Genomic DNA, 21,729 nt, shown 5'->3' on the forward strand with positions numbered 1-21,729 from the left:
GAGGTAGTGATAGGCTGAGAGGTAAAGACTATCATGGATTAGAAACTGGTTAAAAGAGTGAAACACCAGTTGAAATGAGTGGTCAGTTTTTGACTTGAAAGCCTGTTCGCTTCTTGGGTCACGCTATTATTCTCTTAAGACTGATATGATTTAATAGATTAGAAGATCCTCTTTTGAAGACTTAAAATATCTAGCATTTTCAGGTAAACATCCGAGCTTTTGCAGATCTGGTTTCAATCTACCAGCCAAGATTCTATCTGAATAGTCTGAAGCTGTTGTGTCTGTGAAAATGGACTGGAAATCCCACAAGTACAGGCTCCATCATGACATTTTCAGTACTTTCTGGATCAGGACTGAAATACCACAAAAGCAGCCTTTTCATGACATTGGCATTTTATCATACATTAGACATTTGGATCTCTTCTTATTTTATCTGAACTGGTCCCTATCGCCATGTCTGACTAAAATTTTGCCATGGTATAGTCTTTTAAAAAGGAATATTATTATTACATTATTTTCTACATGTTATGGAGTAGTTGGAATTCTGTAAAATATTTTGTTTATACTGTCTGACTTCAGTCTGGAGAGTAAATGAGACTGAATTAGCATAGAAGCTTCTCTCATCTCTGGGCAGGTTGATACACTCTGGGTCAAGCAGAAAGTCATGGAAGCAGCATATTAGTTGCAGCTGATTAAAGTTTATGGTATCTCTTTTTCACAAAGACTAAACAGTGACATTCCCCAGATTCCAGATATGCCATTAGGGCCTCATCCAAAGCCCATTGAAGTGAGGCGAAAAGATTCCTGCTGAAATCAATGGGCTTTGAATCTGGTCCTTTATCCCTGAATATGCAAAAGAAGAAACCTTCAATGCCAAAATAAAAGGAATTTCCTTTTAATTCGTCAGTCACTATGAAACAATAAGAAAAGGAGTACTTGTGACACCTTAGAGACTAACAAATTTATTTGAGCATAAGCTTTCGTGAGCTACAGCTCCTGTAGCTCACGAAAGCTTATGCTCAAATAAATTTTTTAGTCTCTAAGGTGCCACAAGTACTCCTTTTCTTTTTGCGAATACAGACTACTCTGAAACCTGTCATTATGCAAGGTATGGAACAATATCACTCTCAGTCGGAAGGAAAGTTAAGTTAGTGGCATTTCCCTTGGCAAATAAGGGGTGATTAACCTGCTACAACTTAAAGACTACAGAACATTGGAAAGAGTGTGACTGGTTAAGTGTATTAACCGACTTAATAGCATGTGATATGTAGTTAGAATATTTCTGTTTAAATGATAAATTGGTACCATAGCACACAGGATTTTGTTTCTGTTTTGAGGAGAATTTAAATCTATGCTGCTGTCACCTAGGAGTTCGGGGGTCAGTGTTTCTTATGATTTTTAACAGTTTTAATGTTAACAGTGAACACTGGCACCAGATAGTTCTGTAGATTTTACTCATGATGAGATTTCACCGGTTTTCGAACAATGATGTGGCAGAGTTTTTTAAAGCTTTTCTTTGCCCTCTCGGTTTTCCCTCAAATTAAGGAATGACAATGGAAACTCTCCTTTTAAAGTTGCATATTGAAAAACTTAGAAGAGTCCTTTTTTATTTCATCTAAATTTTTTAGAGACTGTGTATTCATATATCTCATAAGACATGGAGGTAGTAAGGATATAATCCATTTATGGACCGCTTAAACTGGCTGCTTCTGGTTCAGCCATATTGTTTAGACACTGTTTCTAGTTGGCAGTGCCATAGCAGTAGCATGCATTTGTCTTTGATGACAAAGAAGGGAAAATGCTTCTGTACCAAATTAATTTTTCAATCATCAGAAATATAGGACAGACCTCTGTGATGGGGTTTACCAGGCCCTTTGAGGCCCTTCTGAATCATCATGGTCCTACCATACCTCACCCTAAAAAAGGAGCAGTAACGGTGAGCCCTCTAGGCCTGCCTAGAAAGGTTGTGAGGAAGCAACTAATCAGAGCCCAACAGGCTCTTTTAAAAGGAGCTGCAGGGCTTAAGCAGAGCAGTTGCTGGATGGACAAGAAGGATGAGGAAGACTGGAATTCTCCAGGTCAGCAGGCTTGGGAGAGACCCTGCTCAAACAGGGAACAGACAGAACTTCAGCCCTGAGGTAAGGGTGAAGAAGAAGGGGCTAGATGGGAAGAGACCCAGGGAATAGCAGTAGCAATTATTAAAGGAAGCAGCACTTGGCTGCTATTTGTAGGGTTCCTGGGTCGGGACCCAGAATAGTGGGCAGGCCCCGAGAAGGGGGCAAGTGTTGTTTAGAAGCCCAAGAAAGGGGCTAGAATTTAAAGGGCTCAAGGATGGGACTAAGACCCTAGAGAGGGCCAACCATTTGTTGAACTTTGTTACCCTGCCCCCTTCCCCCCCACCCTCCCAGAAGGGAACTGAATGTGAGAGGCGACCTGCCTGGAGAGCTGAGTATTCAGGGAGGAAGCCCTCCAGGCACTGCTTTATAACAGGGCAGGGATGGACTTAACGCTAGCCCAGAGGGGATGAGAATTGAGGCCAGAGACAGGGCTGCAGCCACCAACAAGGGTAGAGTGATTGCCCTTGGTGAACCTTTTTTACCCCAGAAGGGCAGGGCTGGATTAATTCAGGGGCTTTAGGGGCTGCAGTCCAGGGCTTTGGGCTAAGGGGGCCCCCATAGGCCTATGGGCTGGATGCGGCCCGCTGTGTCTTTTCATCCAGCCCGCAGTCTCCGCACCATGGGCCAGACACTGTTCCCTGAGCCTCGGTGCTCCCCAGGGCTGGAACCGTGAGTGCCGGCTTTCCGATGTGGCCCCTAGGCGAGGGGCATTCAGGGAATATCTGTGCACTGCCCTCGCCCCCAGCGCTGGCTCCGCAGCTCCCATTGGCCGGCCATCTCAGGGAGCAGCGCAGCGCAGAGTCAGAGCAGGCAGGTATCCTGCCTTAGCCCTGCTGTGCCGCCAACCAGGAGCCACCCGAGGTAAGCACTTCCCAGCCGGAGCTACACCCCACACCCCCTCGTGTACCCCTACCCTAGCCTAGAGCCCCCTCCTGCACCCAAACGCCCAACCAGAGCCCAAACCTCCTGCTGCACCTCAACCCCCCCGTCCTATCCCTGGCCCCACCCCAGAGCCCATCTCCCCCCCACCTGGAGCTATAACCTCTCCCACACCCCAATCCCCTGCCTGAGCCCACTCCCCAACTCCAAACCCGCAGGAACCCCACAAAATCTAATAGCCCCAGACCCACAGGAGAGTTAATCCAGCCCTGCAGAAGGGTTTCATCCATTTTAGATTTTGTGTGATTTAACTGGAAGGCTGAGCCACTGAAGACTTGCCTGACGAGGTTAACAGCTGACATGGAGCGTTGGGATCAGAGAGTGCAAGTTCACACCTGTCTGACAGAAGGCTCTCACAAGAAGTGAATGCGCACTGTCACAACCTCTTAATAGTTTCCCCACATGAGAAACAGAAATATGCTAATTAATGGCTTCAGACCTGTTTGAATATTCTGAACTGCCAGGGCACTAACCCTTGACAAATCATCTAGGCGGCTGCTAGCTAGGATATTTTCTCCTGCTTACTGCCAATGTTCCAGTTACACCCACAGTTTGGAAGAGGTGTGAGTGAGAGAGAGCAAGAGGCATGGTTAAGCCTCTCAGAAATTTCAAATGTACCTCAATTCTGAGGGCATGAAACATAGGCTGCTCCTAGGCTAGAATAGCTGCAAAACCACTATATGCCTGTGCAGTGTCTGGGGAAAGAACATTCCTTCCCACCTCTATGCTGCCCAAAAGAAAAATGTCAGCATTCAGCTAGGCTGCTTGGACCTTGTGCTGGCTTCAGGCTACAAGTAACTGGACGTTTACACCACTCTTTTTTTTTTTTCCTCCCCCCCTTCAGATTTGTGTTGGACTCAGACTCTCAACTTCACATTTAGAGAGACAGGGTGGGTGAGGTAATATCTTTTATTGGACCAAATTCTATTGGTGAGAGAGACAGAAGTTGGTCCAATAAAAGATATTACCTCACCCACCTTGTTTCTTGGGACCGACACAGCTAAAACTACACTGCATACCACATTGCATTTGGAAGATTATAATCTCTACCATAAGGACTATTCAACCAGCTTTCCTGAAAATACTAGTTATTTGGGTTCCCTGAGGCTGCATATGCTGCCCAACAGGCCCTATCAGGCTGTTCGTGCACTCACAATTGCAGTAAAGTGGTGCCAAGCATAACATAGTTTACATGCAACTACTCCAGTGGTGAAGTGCAGTGTAATAATAAAACTGGGCAACAAATCATTTGAGGGGAAAATGGTATAGAATCTGGCAGTGAAGAACTATTGTAAATTAATAAGCAAACTTTGAGTTACAGCAGGGTCAAGCTGAGGCCTAAACAGCTGGACCATTTCCTTTTAATTGGAGTAGGCACAGTCTGTGATATAATTTTCCCATGTCTGGTTTAATTAAACTGGTAATTCTAGAATGCATGGGGTTTATTCAGGTTATTTTGTAAACCTTTCAAAAAGGGGAAAAGAACAAATAGTATTTCCATAGAAGAATTAAAATATACCAAAACAGGTGGCCCTTTAATTTCTTAGTGTGTCAAATATTATTACTCCTATCCCCATCCTAATTTGCACTTTTAATGAATGTTTTTATCTTGGGGGACTGGATGATGATGCCAGTAGTTAATGAGCTAATGGTGCCTTTCACTTTGGGGATGCTAGTTCAAAGCCAGTCCCGATTGATGGTGACCAAAGCTGTTGTCCTTTGAAGAATGGTTAGCAATCTGTGTGTTATGACCTATCTTAACCCACTTCTTCATGGGTAGGCACCCACAACATGAGGATAGGAAAGGGGTAGGTTCCCTAAAAGTTTTCTCTCTATTTGCTGGAATCCTAGTTGCCATTAATTGAATCCCTTGTTGCCAGTAAGAGCAGAGAAGTCAAGGATTGAATGGGTAGGGAGAATGAAAAATCTCAGCCTTTCAAGTGGATCCTACAGCTTAGAGATATTGGTAGGGCAGTGTGAAATAAGCTTGCTTGGCACCAAACCTGCTCTGGATACATTAACATCTTCATGGGCTAGAGCTGTCAATCTGACATCTTTCATGAGTACCAATTGACTTTTTTAAACAATATACATAAATATGTTTCCTCCAAAAAAAATTACTCTTTACAGTACAGTCTCATCTTAGCACAGGTCTCCTGGGAGCTGTACTTCTGCAGGTTGGGGTTAACTCCAACGAAGTGCTTAGCTGAGTCGCTGATTGCCCTCAATTTCCATTGAAACGAGGAGGCTATCAGCACCTGTGCGTGATCAGTCCTTCACACAGAAATAGTCTGTTAAGTGTTTAGTTTAATGCCATATACCATTTAGCTTTTTAAAGAAAGCTAAATGTTATCGGATTTGAAAAAAAAAATTCTGACTTTAGCAGTCTCCACCGCCCCCAATTTATAGGCTTAGTGAACTCAAGTGCTTTGAGAGCCCTTGCAGATTTTTTCCATCATTAATTTAATGCTGTGAAGTGAAAGCTATAAATCAGGGTTTCTCAAACTATATATGGTAGTCACACAAATGGGACTTCATCTCACCTCATAAATTGGGAGTAACTCAAAGGATCTAATAACAAAAAAAGTACATGAATTAAAACTACCTTTTAAAAATTCATCAGAATGTGAACCAGCCCCAGAGGGCTCCTGTCCCAGAGGGAAAGGAACTCTGTTATCTTGTATATGGTCACCTTGTCTTTTCTTCTTAAATTCCAAAACTCTCCATGTCATTGCAGCTTCCTACCCTGTGTTGTAGCCCAAGAGAAATGCAGCAGGGCAGCTAAATGTTGATCCAATAAAAGTTTGTAGTGTTGGATTTACAACTGGCTTGTTCTCAAAAGGGCAGTTACAAATATGTAACAAGAACAGCATGTGTCACAAACTCTTTTATAAGAGGCCAAGAACTTTACCAACATGAGATGTGCTCCCCTTCTCCTTCTGCCCCACACTCCTGCTCTGCCTGGAGAGTGGAAAATTGAGTACTTTAAAACAGAATAGGAAGTTCAAGTATTTTCCAGACCAAGTGTGATTTGTTGTTTGAATCAGACTTCGGGGAATGTTTTTTGCATTGGATGAAGCCCATAGGCCCCAATCTAGCCAAGCACACACAGATCAGGATCATAATACCGAGACATCCTAGTGGTGGTTGCAATATGCATTATTTAAAAGTAATGTACTCCTTATAGAAGGTTCCTATGTCCTCTGTTTAGCCACAGACTAATAAGGAATTAACATGGAAAACTTCTTTCATCTGGCCCTCTAGCATATCTCAGCCACATTTTTGAGAAACTACTAGTAGGCATAACAGGGTCATCCAGAGGTATCTGTAATGCAAGTGCTAGTTGCAATATGGGCAATTGGACTGAACTAAGATCATTAAGTCAATACATTCAGGCCACTGAACAGCCATGAAATAGTAATGACTTTGTCACTTTCACCCAAGGGTTGATTTTAACTGGTGACTTAAAGATGAAAGGCTTTTTAGCTTATTTCTAAATCCTTGAGCCATCCATTTCCTAGAGGAGTTGTGTATTTAATCCGCTGTGTGAGCATTATGAGCAATCTACCCCTTTATAATACTATACCTTTTTAAAGTGTGGTGGATAGAATCTCTTTCATTTCAACAGCATCAACTTTGGTCCATATGTTTTTAATTCATATATAGTGGGATGAATACTCTCTTCTTCCCATTTCTTTGCCATTGAATTTGGGGATTAATGAATATACGTTATGACCATGGAGACTTTGCTCTCTTGTTGAGAATACCCTCTGAGTATTTCCCATGCTTTGAAACCAATTCTTATTTAAGGATTACTGTATTTTGGTATCTGGAGAGCCTGATCCCTGACATTAAGGTGGTACAGTAGCTTTAGTGAAATTAGTTGACGTATTACTATAGTTGCGGTAATAAAACACTTTGTGTTGGTTGCATTTGCAAGAAAGGAAACATTGATATCTGGAGGCTTGTTTTAAAGAAGTGTCCAAAGGCATTTCTTTCTGCCAAAAAGAAGTTTTCAAGAGACAGAGGTTTGTGCTGATAGGAGTTTATATGGCTGTTTTAGAAAGAATTTAGAAATGAGGCTAAGCTGAACACTTATAATAAGCAAGGAAAAATTTAGGGCATATAGTACAGAACGTAATAGGATAGTCTGCTGCACTGCTCAGATATTCTTCAGTACTTGAACTGCTGGTGTTTCATCATGAAGGGAAAAACATACTATATGGAAATGTTTCTGTTGCTAGTATGGCACCAACAGTGTGCCAGGTGCCTTTACAGACTGGTAGAACACATGGTCTTGCCCTGAAGGGTTTACAATCTAGAAAGACCACTTACAGATGAAGGCTGGGTGATGGGCTGGGATGCAACAAAAGTCAGGGGTCTAGGTTTTAAATGTGGGGAGTGGGTGGATGACCAGCTTTGTGCCCCTCAAACAGGAAGCACGCAAAAGATAAGAGTTAGGGAACTGATTCCAGGGGTGGCTGCTAATGCCGAATCTGTACTGTCACAGGGGTCATGGTGGGCTGCCCTGGATCAATGTGAAGACACAAAGCTTCTTCCTGGAAGTCCTTGTGTCTCTACTGAGATCCACTCTCTTTGGGAGCTAGAGCCCCTGTTTTGTGTTGACAACCCATTCACACCTACCTCAAAAGAAGAATTTGGAGAAAACTCCCTCAGGTCCCAATGGGTTTTGCCACATTGGAGGGCCAGCTTGGCCCTGGGTAATTCAACTATAATGTTTAGAAAATGTCTTGTTAGTTGCACAGTTTTTTGCGTGGATTTTTTTTAAACAAATATTTTTGCTCATGCATTGTATTAAGAGCTCTTTGAGGAGGGAATAGAAGAATATGAAATTTCTCTCTCTCTCAGCCTGTATCCCTTTTACTCTGCCTCTAGCACATCCACAGATGTTGCCTGCTGATATATTATTGTAACCCTTACATAGTCATGTACTCTCATTTGTATGTACAGATTGCCATCAGCCTTAATATAATCTGTTGTGCCTTCCCACGAACGTCCCTTGTTAATATACTTTATAACCTTCTTACCAGTCCACATCAAATGAACCTCCATAATGGTGACAATTCTGCCCGCTTTCATTCCCTAAATAACATTTTTGCAGAGCAAACTGGCTATTAGTACAGCTTTTATTTATTAAAGTATTTGACTAGTTACGCACTTTCCAACAGAATCAAAAACATACAAAATATTGGTCACTAAAACTGACTCAAACAATTGGCAGTGTCCTAACTCTCAGCGGGGACTCACCTGCTGTAATAATAAATAAACTGACTACATGTTATATTTTGATTGAGGAGAGAAGACTTCAGTGTGACCTGAAGCTCATCAATGTCAGGGTTTCTCTGACCATCATAGGGAATGAATTTCAAACTCAAAGAAAGCTACTAAGAATGCTCTAAAAAAGAAAAGGAGTACTTGTGGCACCTTAGAGACTAACAAATTTATTTGAGCATAAGCTTTTGTGAGCTACAGCTCATGATGAAGTGAACTGTAGCTCACAAAAGCTTATGCTCAAATAAATTTGTTAGTCGCTAAGGTGCCACAAGTATTCCTTTTCTTTTTGTGAATACAGACTAACACGGCTGCTACTCTGAAACCTAAGAATGCTCTGTTGCTGATCCTGAGCAATTGCCTTCCAGGCACTTTCTTCTTTAGATGTGATTTAAGGTGGAATCTGCGCTTTCTCCTCTTTGTCCCCCCCCCCCTTTTCTTTTTCTTTTTCGTCATCCACCTCTGGGACTTTAGAATCACAGATGATCCTGTGAAGGGTGCCTATAAGCTGTGGCCCAACTGTACTGGAGTATATTTTGATGGGCTCAGATTTGAGGATGTATTTCCTTAGTTTTGATTTTAGGTCTGGTTTAGGCTCCAATCTAGCAAAGCACTTTATGCACATGAATTGAACATGGAACTACGCAAGTGCTTAAAGTTAAGCATGTACATAAGTGTGTTGCTGTGTCATGGTCTTAGTGGTGTCAGGATCTTAGAGGAGAGTTTTGTTCAACCAAAGTATCCAATTTTTAGTTTTTCATTCTACTCTGACATTTCTTCCTTAGGGCCCATTGTTGTTTGTTGTTTAATTTTATATCCTCCAAGTGTGCTTGACTGACAAAAGGGAAGAGACAGTCTCTGCTCTGAAGGACTTCTAATCCAAAGAGAAATCATGTAGACAAAGGAATAGGAACAGGAAAAGGAAGCAACAATCACTACCAGGTGACAGAGCCATGAAGTTAGGCATTTATCACGTTAGTTGTGTAATATGTGTGTATTCCTCTCTTTCTGGGTCTCTCTCTCAGCTACAGTCTTATGTTCAAACTACTTGGAGTGGAGGTCGGGGTTAATGAGGCTGGTGTTTGGAGGAGCTATTCTGTTATTTAAAAGTCTTCTGTGGAATTCTCCAAAATCAGCAATAATCTTGAGGTTAAAAAAAAGATATTTTCCTATCCAATTTTTTTTTAATATTATAGACTACTTGCCTACTTGTTTTTTCCCTCTCCAAATCAGGGGTAAGGTCTCAGCCTAACATTTAATTTCTTTTTTTTTAAACCACATCTGTAGACTTGGTAGCAGGAACTTACGTGTTTTTCTTTCTTTAGTGAAGGGAAGTCAGAAGTGTGAATTGAATTGCCGAGCAATAGGCTACCGGTTCTATGTGAGACAAGCTGAAAAAGTAATAGACGGCACGCCATGTGATCAAAATGGAACTTCAGTCTGTGTTTCTGGGCAATGCAAGGTAAGGCCAGCATCTGAATGCGTGAATTTTAGCAATTCATCTTGGAGTGTCTCTTATGTGTTATGCAAGTTCCAATAATGATTGATGCAATCTGATTTGTGAAAGTTCAATGTCTTGGTAACTTGACATGTACCTTATATTTTTCATAGATATGAAAAATATGTGCCCTCATCATACTTTAATTATATGTAAAACTGTAAAAATAGTGACTGAGAGAATTTTGACAGGTTGTGTGGAAGTTTCTGACCAGAATTAAGATGGCTTTCAGTGAACTTCTTCATAAATTTAGCTTCTTGCGAAAGAGGTGTTTATCCCTATGTCAAATTAAACTCCGCAGTAATTTATTAAGCAAAACAATGGAAGTAAAAATAAAAGTAAGAAAGCAACTTGGCTTTAGCTTTGGAATGTAGATCTCTCTCTTCTTTCTCAGCTGAAACAGATGGTAAGACTTAGTGGTTCACTTTTATTCAATTAAATGTTAAAGTACTTGTCATTTAACCAGCAACACTGTAATTTTTCCCATCAACCCTTATGTGCAGTTAAGAGATGCAAGTTATTCTCCTTATTGGTGATCTAGTGTTCTGTTGGTAGAACACAAATAATTGTCGATTGGATATACAGTCATTTCTTTAGGGTCCAAATGAGGTACTGTGTTGACTTTACACAATCTGATATCTGGATTCTCATCATAAAGGGTAAATGCCCTGCAGCTTCTGTGAGATAATAGCATTCTTATGCAAAATGTGATGTTTATGTTTATTTAAAACCTCTGATGCAATAAGATAAGAAAAATTTGTAAAAAGCTCTTATCTGTTGAATTTGCAAATGAGAGCTTATTTTTCAAGTCTCTGGTATATGGGAAGGGGTTTAGAAATGAAATCTAATAATTGCAAGTAAGTGGCATTCAGTGTTTGACTGTTTCCAGTGTCAGTAGGCAGAAGAAACACTGGGAAGTTTTAACAAGTGGGTGAAATGTGACTTATGAATCCAAATATGAAAAAGGAAAAATTTAGTTGTTGCTTTGCCAGAAGAAATCTCAGAAATTAGAAATCTTTTCTATTAGATTCCTTCTACTTGTACACATCTGGACAATGCAATGCATATGTCTGTATTTGTATTTTTAGCAGTACAAGCAGTCTTAGATTTGAGTTTTCTTTGTAGATGATAGATATGTGTGAAGTTGCTTATCAGTAAAGATCCCTTGATTTAAAACTGATTCATAAGGGCCAGATTTTTTTTTAATTACTATTCTGATTGGTGGCCAATAGCGGAATTGAGATACAGACTTTTTATTGAACCAGCAGCCCTGTTTTCCTGATGCTTTCTGCAAATACAAAATATAGGATGTTGCATTTATATTTGTAAGTCCTGGGTAAAAAGGAATGATGGCTTCTCAGGGGCCTAATGAGAAATATTGTTCAGAATTTTGCCATCGTGAAGTTTATGTGCGGTCTGTTAATTTCCAAACCTTCAGATGAGATGTCAAAAATCTAATACGTGTTCCAAACCCATAGTATAAATATGAAATGGATGCTACCTGGGAGTCTTATGCTTTGTTACTTTATTGTTATGCTGGTCACCTCTGTATTTATTTTTAAAGCTCCTTATTTCAGTAATGTTCAATGAATTGGTATAGCATATCATTCCCAAAAGAACTTAAATGAAACCAATTCTGACCACTTGTGTAGGTGCTAAAGGCCCTAAAAGCACTCTACACCTGTATACTCTGTGTTGGCTCTCTCCACATCAGAGTAGAGTGAGAGGGTAAGATGAGCTGAGGACATGCATTGTGTCTCCAAATAGGCAGGAGAAGGGACTCAATTGTTTGCAGATACAATGTAGGTTATTTAAACATTAATGTACTCGATTCATAGGGACAGTCTGGCACATGAACATTGAAATTATCGATATTGTGTATGCACAAATGTATAGCTTCAGGAAAGGTTTCCTATTATGGGCTAATAAATCTAATCCATTCAGTAGTGTAATTGTAATCACCGCAATGTGTAACATTTCTACTTGGACAAAAAACCCATCGTCTTTCCTAGATTTAATGTGTGGTGTTAGTGTATCAAAGGGGCAGAATATGTTCTGCTTGCTAGCTTAAATCAAATAAGGTAATGTTTTTACTTAACGTTGAATCCTTCCTTTGTGGTTTTAAATCAGAACTGTAACCTTATAGGATAAAAAAAAAAAGGGGGTGGGGGAGATCTGTCATGCAGGTATTTAGAAGTTGACACAATAGATTCGTTTATCATGTATGTGCATTAAGGTGACTTAAAAACACTTATGCTTGATAAACTCTAACAGCTCCTGTCAAGTTAGTGTGCACACAGTAATTAAGTTGATACAGCAATTTGCATTTCCATAGTGCTTTCCATTGAAGGAACTCAGTTTTTGATTAATACTCACAATGTGTGATGTTGTGTATATGCATCCTTGCCTCAGTTTGTATGTGTATGTAGGGGATTTGGCTTAAATTGGGCATGCTTTTCTGCAGTCTGCATGTGCATTTGGAGATATGGCTACAACTTGTTTGATTTGAAGAAAGATTAAATTTAAAACCTATTTAATTAATGGACAAATGTGACTTGTCCTCCTTTGAAATTGTGCAAAATGCTGTTCTTGTATGGAAAAGCTTTCACATCAAGTACTAAATAAGAGAAGCACCAGAAAGAGGATAAGTATTTAGAAATTTGGTCACTCTTTTTAGGGTATTCAGAGGAGGTGGGCTCCTCAGCAAGCAAGCCAGAAACTTTAACCAGGTTCTTTGAATACTAAACTGATCCTGAAAATGTAAGTTTCAGAAAAGAGAACCTATTTTAAATTATCCCTAGTTTAACTATACTCACTAATGAAATCCCTCTTTTTTTTTTCCTGTGACTTTCTTCAGACTTCTGGGATTATTCTGTCTGCTCCTGGAGTTTTGTCCGTACTTAAATTTCTTGACCACCTCTTCTGACATGATTCTGATTGCCTTCAGAATTTCTTCTTCCTGCTTTGGTAAATGCATCTCTTAGCCTCATCTGTTCGTACCTTCTTTTGCAAACACTGTGAGGTCAGTAATTCAATACTGGCTCTTAGCCTTCTTTAGCCAGCACGGTAACATGAGGAGTTTGCATAACTATTATGTGACGGGGTAGTTTATAGTTACTATTATTTTCAATGAAACTACTGTATACTGCACAGTACTTTCCACAGAATTTTGTGCAATTTTGCTGTAACTATGGGATGTTCGTAACTCATGTCATAATTGATCACATGTATCAGTTAGCTTAATTTGGTGTGCAGTTATCTCATTATTCTCCATTTCAATAATTAAAAGATTAGATTGGATAACTTTCATTTCTTCTCTGCTTGAAGTTTTTTACTTTGATTCATTTTTTTTGTTCTTGTTTTTATCCCAATGATTTTGTTGCTAGTTGCAGTAGTGATAAGCGAACCTCAAAAAATCAGGGTTTTCACCTGCTCTCTCCTAATCACTTGGACCTGCAAAACTGAGCAAGACTTCTCATGAGAACAGGCTTTTGATGCAACCTTTCTGGCACTCCTTGTTAAGACAGAAATGCTGCAAGCACAGTTTTTCATGTAGTATTTTTGCACTTCTTGTCTGTGGTTCTGGATGGGGAAAATGAAGATGCATAACGTTAAAGTTTTTGGTTCAGGTTTTACACAAAGAGTTTAAGACAATTTTATTAAAGTTATCTGAATTCCTTCACCTGTCTATAGCACATGGAATATTTATGTAGTCACTTTCCATTTGTTTGTGGGGGATTCTTCTCTGAAATCATACAAATGTCTTGGCTCAATGCATTAAAAATAGCATTTGTAGGATCTTGCCCTTTCCTCATCAAGTAAGCAAACAAGTCAAGCTTGTCTAGTATTAGTATAATATTCCTAGGCATAAAGAACAGGAGTACTTGTGGCATCTTAGAGACTAACAAATTTATTAGAGCATAAGCTTTCGTGGGCTACAGCCAACTTCATTGGATGCATAGAATGGAACATATAGTAAGAAGATATATATATATATATATACACACACATACAGAGAAGGTGGAAGTTGCCATACAAACTGTAAGAGGCTAATTAATTAAGATGAGATATTATCAGCAGGAGAAAAAAACTTTTGTAGTGATAATCAAGGTGGCCTATTTAGACAGTTGACAAGAAGGTGTGAGGATACTTAACTTAGGGAAATAGGTTCAATATGTGTAATGACCCAGCCACTCCCAGCCTCCATTCAAACCCAAGTTAATGGTATCTAGTTTGCATATTAATTCAAGCTCAGCAGTTTCTCGTTGATGTCTGTTTTTGAAGCTTTTCTGTTGCAAAATTGCGACCCTAAAATCTTTTACTGGGTGGCCAGAGAGGTTGAAGTGTTCTCCTGCCAGTTTTTGAATGTTATGATTCCTGATGTCAGGTTTGTGTCTATTTATTCTTTTGCGCTTTACAAAGCGGTGTGGTCAATGTACATGGCAGAGGGGCATTGCTGGTGCATGATGGCGTATATCACATTGGTAGATGTGCAGGTGAACGAGCCCCTGATAGCATGGCTGTTGTGATTAGGTCCTATGATGGTGTCTCTTGAATAAATATATGGACAGAGTTGGCATTGGGCTTTGTTGCAAGGATAGGTTCCTGGGTTAGTGTTTTTGTTGTGTGGTTGCTGGAGAGTATTTGCTTCATGTTGGGGGGCTGTCTGTAAGCGAGGACTGGCCTGTCTCCCAAGATCTCTGAGAGTGAGGGATCCCTTTTCAGGATAGGTTGTAAATCTTTGATGATATGCTGGAGAGATGTTAGTTGGGGGCTGATGGTGACAGCTAGTGGCATTCTGTTATTTTCTTTGTTGGGCCTGTCCTGTAGAAGGTGACTTCTGGGTACTCTTCTGGCTCTGTCAATCTGTTTTTTCACTTCAGCAGGTGGGTATTGTAGTTTTAAGAATGCTTGATAGAGATCTTGGAGGTGTTTGTCTTGTCTGAGAGATTGGAGCAAATTCGGTTGTATCATAGAGCTTGCCTGTAGACAGTGGATCGTGTGGTGTGTCCCGGATGGAAGCTGGAGGCATGTAGGTAAGCATAGCAGTCAGTAGGTTTCCAGTATAGGGTGGTGTTTGTGACTACTGCTTGTTAGCACAGTAGTGTCCAGGAAATGGACTGCTTGTGTGGACTGGTCCAGGCTGAGGTTGATCGTGGGATGGAAATTGTTGAAATCATGGTGGAATTCCTCAAGGGCTTCTTTTCCATGGGTCCAGGTGATGAAGATGTCATCAGTGTAGCGCAAATACATTAGGGGACGAGAGCTGAGGAAGCGTTGTTCTAAGTCAGCCATAAAAATGTTGGCATACTGTGGGGCCATGCGGGTACCCATAGCAGTGCCGCTGGTTTGAAGGTGTACATTGTCCCCAAATGTGAAATAGTTGTGGGTGAGGACAAAGTCACAAAGGTCAGCCACCAGGTTTGCCGTGACATTATTGGGGATACTGTTCCTGATAGTTTGTAGTCCATCTTTGTGTGGAATGTTGGTGTTGAGGGCTTCTACAGCCATAGTGGCCAGGATGGTGTTTTCTGGAAGATCACTGATGGATTGTAGTTTCCTTGGGAAGTCAGTGGTGTCTCGAAGATAGCTGGGAATGCTGCTAGCATAGGGTCTGAGGAGAGAGTCCACATAGCCAGACAATCCTGCTGTCAGTGTGCCAATGCCTGAGATGATGGGGTGTCCAGGATTTCCAGGTTTATGGATCTTGGGAAGCAAATAGAATACTTCTGGTCAGAGTTCTAGGGGTGTGTCTGCACAGATCTGTTCCTGTGCTTTTTCAGGGAGTTTCTTGAGCAGATGGTGTAGTTTCTTTTGGTAATCCTCAGTGGGATCAAAGGATAATGGCCTGTAGAATGTGGAGTTAGAAAGCTGCCTAGCAGCCTCTTGTTCATATTCTAACTTATTCATGATGATGACAGCACCTCCTTTGTCAGCCTTTTTGATTATGTTGTCAGAGTTGTTCCTGTTGATAGCATTGTGTTCAGCACGGCTGAGGTTATGGGGCAAGTGATGCTGTTTTTCCACAATTTCAGCCCGTGCACGTCGACGGACGTAATCTATGTAGAAGTCCAGTCTGTTGTTTCGACCTTCAGGAGGAATAGCATAACATAGCAGTGAAGGAATAGGTGGGAACAAACCCTTGCTATCACATTACCTGTCATGGGTACTCCAGATGTGACCAAACAAGCATTGGTGCCCGGAGGAGCTGGAAATTTTCGGTGCAAGATTAAAGCTTCTGTCTTCAAACAAAAGCTGGTTGCATTGCAGGAAACTGCTTCTGAATGGAGCTGAAAGAAAGAAATCTTGCCAATAAAACTGCACAGCTGAATGGAGCCCAAAAATGTTTTCCTTAGGGATCATGACTGTATTTGACTGTACATACCACCCTTTGGGTGGGATGGTATATGTCAGGGTTTTGATAATGGATGCAGGTTGTCAAGTTCAGAACTACACTGAACACAGTTAGCTAGAAAGGTGTTCAGAGAGTGAGTATTTAGCTTCTTCATGGAACTGTGGCAAAAACATTTTTCATTTGTAGTTCTGGCACACAGTGGGCCAAATTCTGCCTTTGGATAGGTGAACGGGGCTCCCATTGGAATCAAGTGGAAACATTTGCAACCTAATATTCACTAATATTGGGGCATAATTCACGCCAAAGTCTTGGTGCAACATAGTTACTAATTTAGGACTAGATTCTTCCACCTCATTAACCATGAAATAACGGGCTAAGATACTACTCAACAAGAATAATGGTGGCAGAATCTGGCCCTTAGCCTCTTTGCAATTGTACTTTAGTGGGCAAAAACCCGAACACAAGATACAAGCGGACTTGTGTGTCAGATGAACAGCAATATGGAGGTAAGTTTCACTGCATTCTATCTTGAGATGAGCCATTGCAACTTGACTTCTTATAGTAAGATGGGAGAGTAACTAGAGCAGTTTTTTTCCCTTATGTTGACAGCAGGAGGAATGTATTGAATTACATTTTTTTATTAGGTCAGTCACTTTAACCACAGGTTACTGAAAGGCAGTTATTCAAAAACTTGCCCTTAGTTGTAAGAAAGATATTATGGGGGTAGAGAGGAAAGAACTTAAAAACAAATAAAACCCAGGAAGTTGGAAACCGATCTTTAATTTTGACAGCTTTCTTTTTTACTTTACTCTTTCCCATTAGAAATGTTTCCCCTTCAAAGTCAAACAAAAAGGTTCACAGGTTTCTAAAGTTTAACTAAGCCAGCTGAAAAGATTTGAGGATAACTTCTGCTCCTACTTACACCATTATAAATCTGGAATAACTCCCCTGACCTCAGTGTGTTCCTCCAAAATGTTTATGCATTGTTATCAGCTGCTGACAAGCAAGAGATTACACTGATTAAGCCAAATGTTTGCAAATCCAAGTTTTCAGGGGATAAACAGTTCATACTGTATCTTATGGCCTTTCCCTTTGCTAGCAAGGGAAATCATCACACCCTACCTCCTGTTCTTGTTCTGTTTTCTCCAGCCATCCAAAACATATTTACAAGCAAAGTTCCAACTGGAAGCATTCATGTGTCAATCCTGTGCTGTGCATTAGATACGGATAGTTGATTCAGGGCTTCATTTAGAAGAGAAGATTTGCTTTCAAGTGTTTTCCCCAGGAATTGAAATTCGGGGAGGGGGGTGTTCAAATTTAAAGGGTGGGGGGTCAGGGCCGAGGAGGGGTGAGACTGTGAGGGTAAAGGTGTCTCTATGGCACCATAGTAAAAACTGAAAAATGTTTCATGACCATTTAATTAGATTTAACTCATATTTTAAAATCATCACAAAAATTAAAGTTGGCTACTCAAGCCTTCTATGAAGCACTACCTCTTCATCCTTCTTGGTTTCTTGTTATAATTTTGCACAACTCTGTTAATGAACTTCTCGAATACAATGTGTTCATCTTTGGTGGCTTCTCGTGTGTCCAGGACTTCCATTCCTTCAATTGATATGCTCATTAGATCATTCACATGATCAGGCAGAAGGCGACTTCTTTCAGAATACAAAATTTTGTTCAATGAGGCAAAAGAACGCTCAACTGTAGCTGTTGTGACTGGGAGTAACAAGAGATGAATTCCTACTTCTTTCATCCCAGGAAACATAGCACAAAGATTGGGTCAAGTCACTAATGATGATAAAAAAAGAAGTTGAAGTCAAATCTTGATTCATTCGTCGTATGATATTCCACTCTATGTTCAAATTCTCTATTCTGTCCTGAGCACATGGCAGTCCCATTGCTGGTAGTGCCTCACTCCACTCAACTATCGGTGTTTTGTAGGACAGGGATCTGTAAAAGCTACGTAGAGGTTGAGTAGAATCTATAAGTCGCTCTTGTAGATTTTTAAGAATCAAGTCTCTGTACTTTTTCAGTTGTCTTTACAAACACTTCTTGTCCTCTTCACTTAAGGATTCAATATAAATGCCTTCATTACTCAACTTCTGGACTGAAGTCTTTGCTTCTTCCAGTACTTTTTCAATGGATAGCTCTCTGATTGATCCAAATGTAGCTTCTATTGCTGGACAAAGGTCTACTACTGTTGTAGCAGATGCCTGAATGGTATTGTTTAATGACCCGTGTGGTTTCAACAGTAGACTTACAAGGGAGAGAATGGCAACAGTCTTCTCTGAACATAGTAGCAAAAGTAATCCACAGCCTCACTACTTAGATCCATCCCATCTTGGTAGATACTTTCCAAAGCCAGTAATAATGGCTGGAGTAATTTTAAGACAACAGCCGAGGATTGCTCATGAGAAAGCCAGAGGGTTTTCCCAGGTTGGACTAATTTGAACTTCAGTCCCAGTGTATCTTCTATATTTTCCAAGCTATTCAGTTTTTGGACTCTTGCAGAAAGAAGAATATAATGAAGACATTAATTGTATAGCTTTTTAAATGTCTTTTGAAGAGTCTGCAGCTCATACTAGCGCTAGTTGGAGTAGATAACCTCTGCAGTGTGTATAGAAGAGATTAGGATTACACTTTTCTCTGAGCAAAGCTTGTACTCCACCATGTCTTCTAGAGAAGTTTGCAGCTCCATCAAATGCACAAGCAGCCATCTGTTTGCGGTCCAATTGACAAGCATTTAACTCTTCTAAGATGTGTCTTCTATAACTTGAACATCTAGAAATGCGTCTACTGGCCTACCACTGACATCTAGATAACATACACAATGACTTAATACTTGATGCCCCTTTGCATCAGTGCATTCATCAGCCCTGTAAGCAAATTTTTTTTGTGGAGAGTTCTTCACTTTTTCAACTGTTGAGTCTTTCACTGTTGCACCACGTGCTTCTAGACAGTCAGTTGAGTTTCTTGAAGAAATATAGTGAGCATTTGCTGGTCTTGTTCAGAACCAGTGTTCAACTTCAGGATGAACAAGTGACAATGCACTTAACATTGGTCTCCAGTTTGTAGGGTGTGGTGTCTCTTGCTTAAATAGAGTATGATGCCACAGTCCTGTTTGTTCGCATGAACTCTGTTGTGTCTCCAGCATTCTTAACAGCCTCATTAACACTCACCAGTGTTGTTCTTGGTCAGTGGAGACTCAGAGTTCAGAGGTGCTTTCACATGAGTTCACCTACCAGGTGGGGGGCAAGAAGGCACCTTGCTCGTTCCTCCAGCTGCTTACTGTACGCTCTGGCCACTGTGTTTGTTGTGCCACCGTTGACTCCATCGCTCTGTTGCCCATGGCCCTACACCGTCACCTTCTGCTGCCACCTGCCACTGTGACCTCTGCTGGTTGGTCTCTTGAGATTCCATGCAGCTCTCAGTGATTTCAGCTGAGCTCTCAGTGCGGGAACCTCGCTGCTAGTGCAGACAAGGCCGTCTCTTCCACAGAAACACTGTCCCACAGCAGGTCTAAGCACTTAGACTCGATTTCAGCTGTAGTGGTCACTTAACAAAACAAAAGACTATCTATGGAGCCTAATCAGCTCTGTCTTTAAACAGTGGAGACGGGCAGGTCTAATAGTACTTATGACTCAGGCAGACCATCAAGCAAAACACCTGTCCCTACCCTCTCTCTTGATGCCCTCAATGAGCACAGGCTAAGTACAGTTCTACTGCCCTTTACTCCTACAATAAGAACAACAATATTTCATTACCTCCCCCGCATTCAAGTGATTTGTAACCCAACCCCAGCCAAAATCTATCACTTGGGCAGCGCAGCTCTGTTTGCTGGATACCTAGGTAGATTAGGTGTGAATGTAAATACAATCTGGTCCTGAAGCCTTTTTTCCCCAGCCCTTAGCTCATCACTAGCTGTCAGGGAGAGCTCATTTAGACTTTGCTTACAAATTATAATTTGAAATTATTAGGTTGGCCAACATCACTGAAATGAATGCACTGACATTGTCATAAAAAAGAACAGCTGTATACGGAAGCTAGTCTATGTTTATACTTTTCAAATCTGTTATACTTTTCCAGATACATGTATTTTATCATACACTGTATATGCTTTTAAAGTGTGTATTAATGTTTCAATTTCAGCTCAAATTTCCAAACAGTCATTAAACAGACAACACTGCAACTAGTAACTAGTTCACAAAACTGGGGGGGGGGGAATTCAGGGTGTGTGTTGGGAAATCCCTGTTTGCTTTAATTTTATAAAAATCATCCGTATGATCTTATTTGGTAACCTACACTCTACCTCCTTACAGAGAGTTTTTGTTTTATTTTAAGACACGGAATGTGGGGCTTTGAGAGTGGCTCTTAGATTTTTTTTTTTATTGGTAAGTTGTTTTATTTCATTATGTCTGATTTTACAGAGAGTTTTTGTTTTATTTTAAGAAACGGAATTTCAAGCATTGACTTTTATTGTCCTCTTTTTCCACTGAGGACCCGCTTCTCATGCTGAGTAGCATTTACTCATGACATTGAAGCTTCTGGGACTACTGGCATGAGTAAGAATTGCAAAATCATGCCCTCAATTTTGAACATATTATAGAGAGAAACCTCACAACCTTTATTGACTTTTCATCCAAAGAGCCGATAGCCCTTAAAAACAGACTAATATTACAGATGGCAAACTGAGACACAACAAAGTAAACATACTTACAGAAAATTACGTATGAGATAGAGCCAAGAATAACAACACCCGTATGATCTTATTTGGTAACCTACACTCTACCTCCTTAATTTTCTTTCCCCCATCTGCTCTGTATCAGTTTGCATGGCTGTGCAGAAGGCTTTCTATTTAACTGGGAAGTGATTCCTACATGTGTATTATCAAGAATCTAGGAAAGGGGTAGCTGTAATATAATTTATGCCTATTATACAATGCTCTGTTTGCTTGCTTTATAGTTATCTGTTTGCTTGCTAAACAAGAACTAGAAGATAATTTTCTGCAGATATGTGACTTCAGTTTTAGGTGGTTTTGCACATTGGGAGGAACCAAAGCCAATGGCTTCAGATAATCCAAGCGCTGGTAATGAACAAATAATACAGTGTCGATTCTTCGACGTTTTACCCCTGCCATGTTCTGATCAACAGGCTGGCTGGTAACTCCAAAGTGGGACCAGGGAAAAGCCAATCAGGGAAGATGAAACAATGAACTTTGGAGGGTTTAAAAACCTCAGCCCTAAAGCTGAAGAGACAGAAGCAGGCATTGATTGCTGGTCTTGAAGATTGACCCTTCAATGCCAGAAACAGGGGTGTCTGTGATAAGTTAGATCTACCTAAGATTTAGGTAAGGTGTATATGGCTTTCTTTTTGTCTGAATGCTTTGTTTCTATGGATAAATAAATAATACTTTGTTTTGGAGAAGCTACTCTAAATTGTTGCATTTACCTACTGGTCACAGCTCCCACAGGGATATCTCTTGCAAATGCCAAACCAAACCCAGTTGAGCCATCTGAGGATTCATG

General features: G+C 40.6%; 1 protein-coding gene across 1 annotated transcript in view; it reads left to right on the top strand.

Moving 5' to 3' along the window:
• Positions 1 to 21,729, top strand: part of LOC311527906 (thrombospondin type-1 domain-containing protein 4-like) — a 336,872-nt gene that overhangs the window by 239,941 nt on the left and 75,202 nt on the right. The window contains exon 7 of the mRNA XM_084642345.1: positions 9,674 to 9,810. Coding sequence (XP_084498471.1) covers positions 9,674 to 9,810 — 137 coding nt within the window. The remainder of the gene's footprint in view (positions 1 to 9,673; positions 9,811 to 21,729) is intronic.

Source organism: Lepidochelys olivacea (genome assembly GCF_965140295.1).
Source record: "Lepidochelys olivacea isolate rLepOli2 genome assembly, chromosome: 10".
Taxonomy (NCBI): domain Eukaryota; kingdom Metazoa; phylum Chordata; order Testudines; family Cheloniidae; genus Lepidochelys; species Lepidochelys olivacea.